Source organism: Crocuta crocuta, unplaced genomic scaffold (genome assembly GCF_008692635.1).
Source record: "Crocuta crocuta isolate KB4526 unplaced genomic scaffold, BGI_CrCroc_1.0 scaffold421, whole genome shotgun sequence".
Lineage (NCBI taxonomy): Eukaryota > Metazoa > Chordata > Mammalia > Carnivora > Hyaenidae > Crocuta > Crocuta crocuta.
Window position 1 is genome coordinate 38,295 of NW_027529437.1, and position 2,356 is coordinate 40,650.

Here is a 2,356-nt window from a genome sequence, read left to right on the forward strand (position 1 = left end):
TGTTATTTAAAACAAAAACAAAAGCAAAAAATCTATAAATACATTTTTTTAAAATAAAGTTATTTAAGGTAATTATATGTGTTATCAGTGAATGGCATGCAATGAATTTATCAAGCATTTAGGACATGCATAAAAAATGTTTGTTTTACCTTAATGACATGTGATGTATCATTTCTATTTGGCTGATCATTCAGCAATTGATTTCTGTGGGTTATCCACGAGTGTTTTAATACTTGTTCTGTAGTGTACCGCTGATGTGGGTCCATATGTAGCATATGGGAGAGTAAATCCTAAATTAAAATGAAAAAATATATACACACATATATGAAACTATATAGCAGTAAAAGTTTTAGTAAAATATATTATTTCATATTTTCTCAAAATATAAATGCATTAGTAGCTTTGTGATCAGTTTTGTTTGACCTATACTCAGGGAAAATGAAACCTATACTCTGCACAGTTAACTGTCAGAATCTTCAAACAGATTTTTCAATATATAGTAAGCCATTATTTATCATTTCTAAATCAAAGGACACAAAATCTGTGGAGCTGGAATGTGGTTATTGGGAGAGGAAGAAAATGTAAAGTAACAGGAGTTATCCTAGAATATGCAAAATCATCAAGAGGAGAAAAGAGCTATTGATCTTTGCTGGTAAGCTGGGCTCCAAAGTATAAAGGTATGTGTAGAAATGTACAATATAGAAGGGAGAACCCCGTGTTGTTAAGACTCTCAATAATTGGCGATTTATGTGTAAAATGCTAAAGAAAGCAAAACATAAATTCAAGGCTAGCAGTTGATGCTTAGCATTCTAGTTGTTAGAATATTCTGTTTCTCACAGAGTAAGTGTGAATATGTTTACTTTATCTCTGTTACAATAACAAGTTGTAAATATACTATAACCTGATAATAAAACACAATTTTAAATAAAAACTATCTCTACCAAACATGTTTTAGGAAAAGGAGAAGTAAATTCTCCTTAATAAGCATCATATGAAACAGAAACAGTCATCAATAGCAAAAGTAGTGAAACTAAAGACTCGAAGTAGTTACATCAGAATTTGAAGAATAATGAATGTATGTAGGAGAGTAAAACAGCCAATCAAAATATATTGGATAAAGGATGAATATGCAAAAATGAATGGGAAAATAATTTAGAAAGGAAAATAACAGTGAATTACTTCAATAAAACTAACCTAAATGATAGTCATAAAAATGATAAAAGTTCAATAGTCCAAGGACTTCTACCTCTGGCCAAAATAGAATACCAGAGACTGGATTCACCCACCTGCTTGAAACAATATCCTCTTCCACCACTAAATGAATAAGTAGATAGATAGATAGATAGATAGATAGATAGATAGATAGATAGATAGATGATAGATAGATAGATAGATAGATAGATAGATAGATAGATAGATAGATAGATAAAATATAGGAAACAACAGTTTTCTAGAGATCAGATGTTAGGCAACGAAGGAAAGTGATTCCCAAGAGACTGGGATAAATCAAACAAGCCCTTTGATTGCCCAAACTTACCACCTTGAGAGTTTTCAGACTGTTGTGTAGGTAAAGGAAACTCAGACAGAGCCTGGCAGATTCCTTGAGTTGATGAGACAGAAGTGAGAGTCAGGGGAGATCAAGGTAGACAGATTAGCAGGACTGACTATAGAGTGGTGAGAGGAGCAGAGAGAAGATTACAGAGACTTGTAGAATATCTCCCTAAAATATTCAGGGTTAGAAGGAAATCAGAACTCACTCAGGATGGACATAAGATATTGCCTATTTCCACAAGCCAGCCTGGAAAATCTCATAATTCATGGAGTACCAGGAGGTAAACGGCCTGAGTAGTGTGTAGCCCTAAACATTGCTCTGTTCNTCTTATTTTTATTAATTTATTGTTTAATGTTTAATTTTTGAAGGAGAGAGAGACAGAACACGAGTGCAGGAGGGGCAGAGAGAGAGAGGGAGACACAGAATCTGAAAAAGGCTCCAGGCTCTGAGCTGTCAGCATAGCCCGATGTGGGCTAGTCTTTTCAGCTTGAAGCGGGCTCGAACCCGTGGACCATGAGATCATGACCTGAGCTGAAGTTAAAAGCTTAACCAACTAAGCTACCCAGGTGTCCCTAAAAAATCTTAAAAGGGAGAACCCAAAGTGTCATTTTGTTTCACCTAATTTAATTGTGCCCCAGAATAAAGCTCAAGAATATGTATAAAAATTCAAAAGTGTCCAGCACACAGGTAAAATTCACGTTGTCTGGCTTATTACAAAAAATTGTCAGGTATACAGAAGAAAAATAACATATAATGAGAAAAAAAACAATCAATCAATTAAAATTGACCCAGAAGTGATACATA

The 2,356-nt window shown here is 34.0% G+C and overlaps 1 protein-coding gene across 1 annotated transcript in view; it reads right to left on the reverse strand.

The window, feature by feature from the left end:
• LOC144228152 (ribosomal protein S6 kinase alpha-6) overlaps nucleotides 1-2,356 on the reverse strand; it is a gene marked incomplete at its 5' end in the record, with an annotated part of 59,484 nt that overhangs the window by 1,743 nt on the left and 55,385 nt on the right. Inside the window, one exon of the mRNA XM_077759965.1 lies at nucleotides 150-290. Within this exon, the coding sequence (XP_077616091.1) occupies nucleotides 150-290 (141 nt within the window). The remainder of the gene's footprint in view (nucleotides 1-149; nucleotides 291-2,356) is intronic.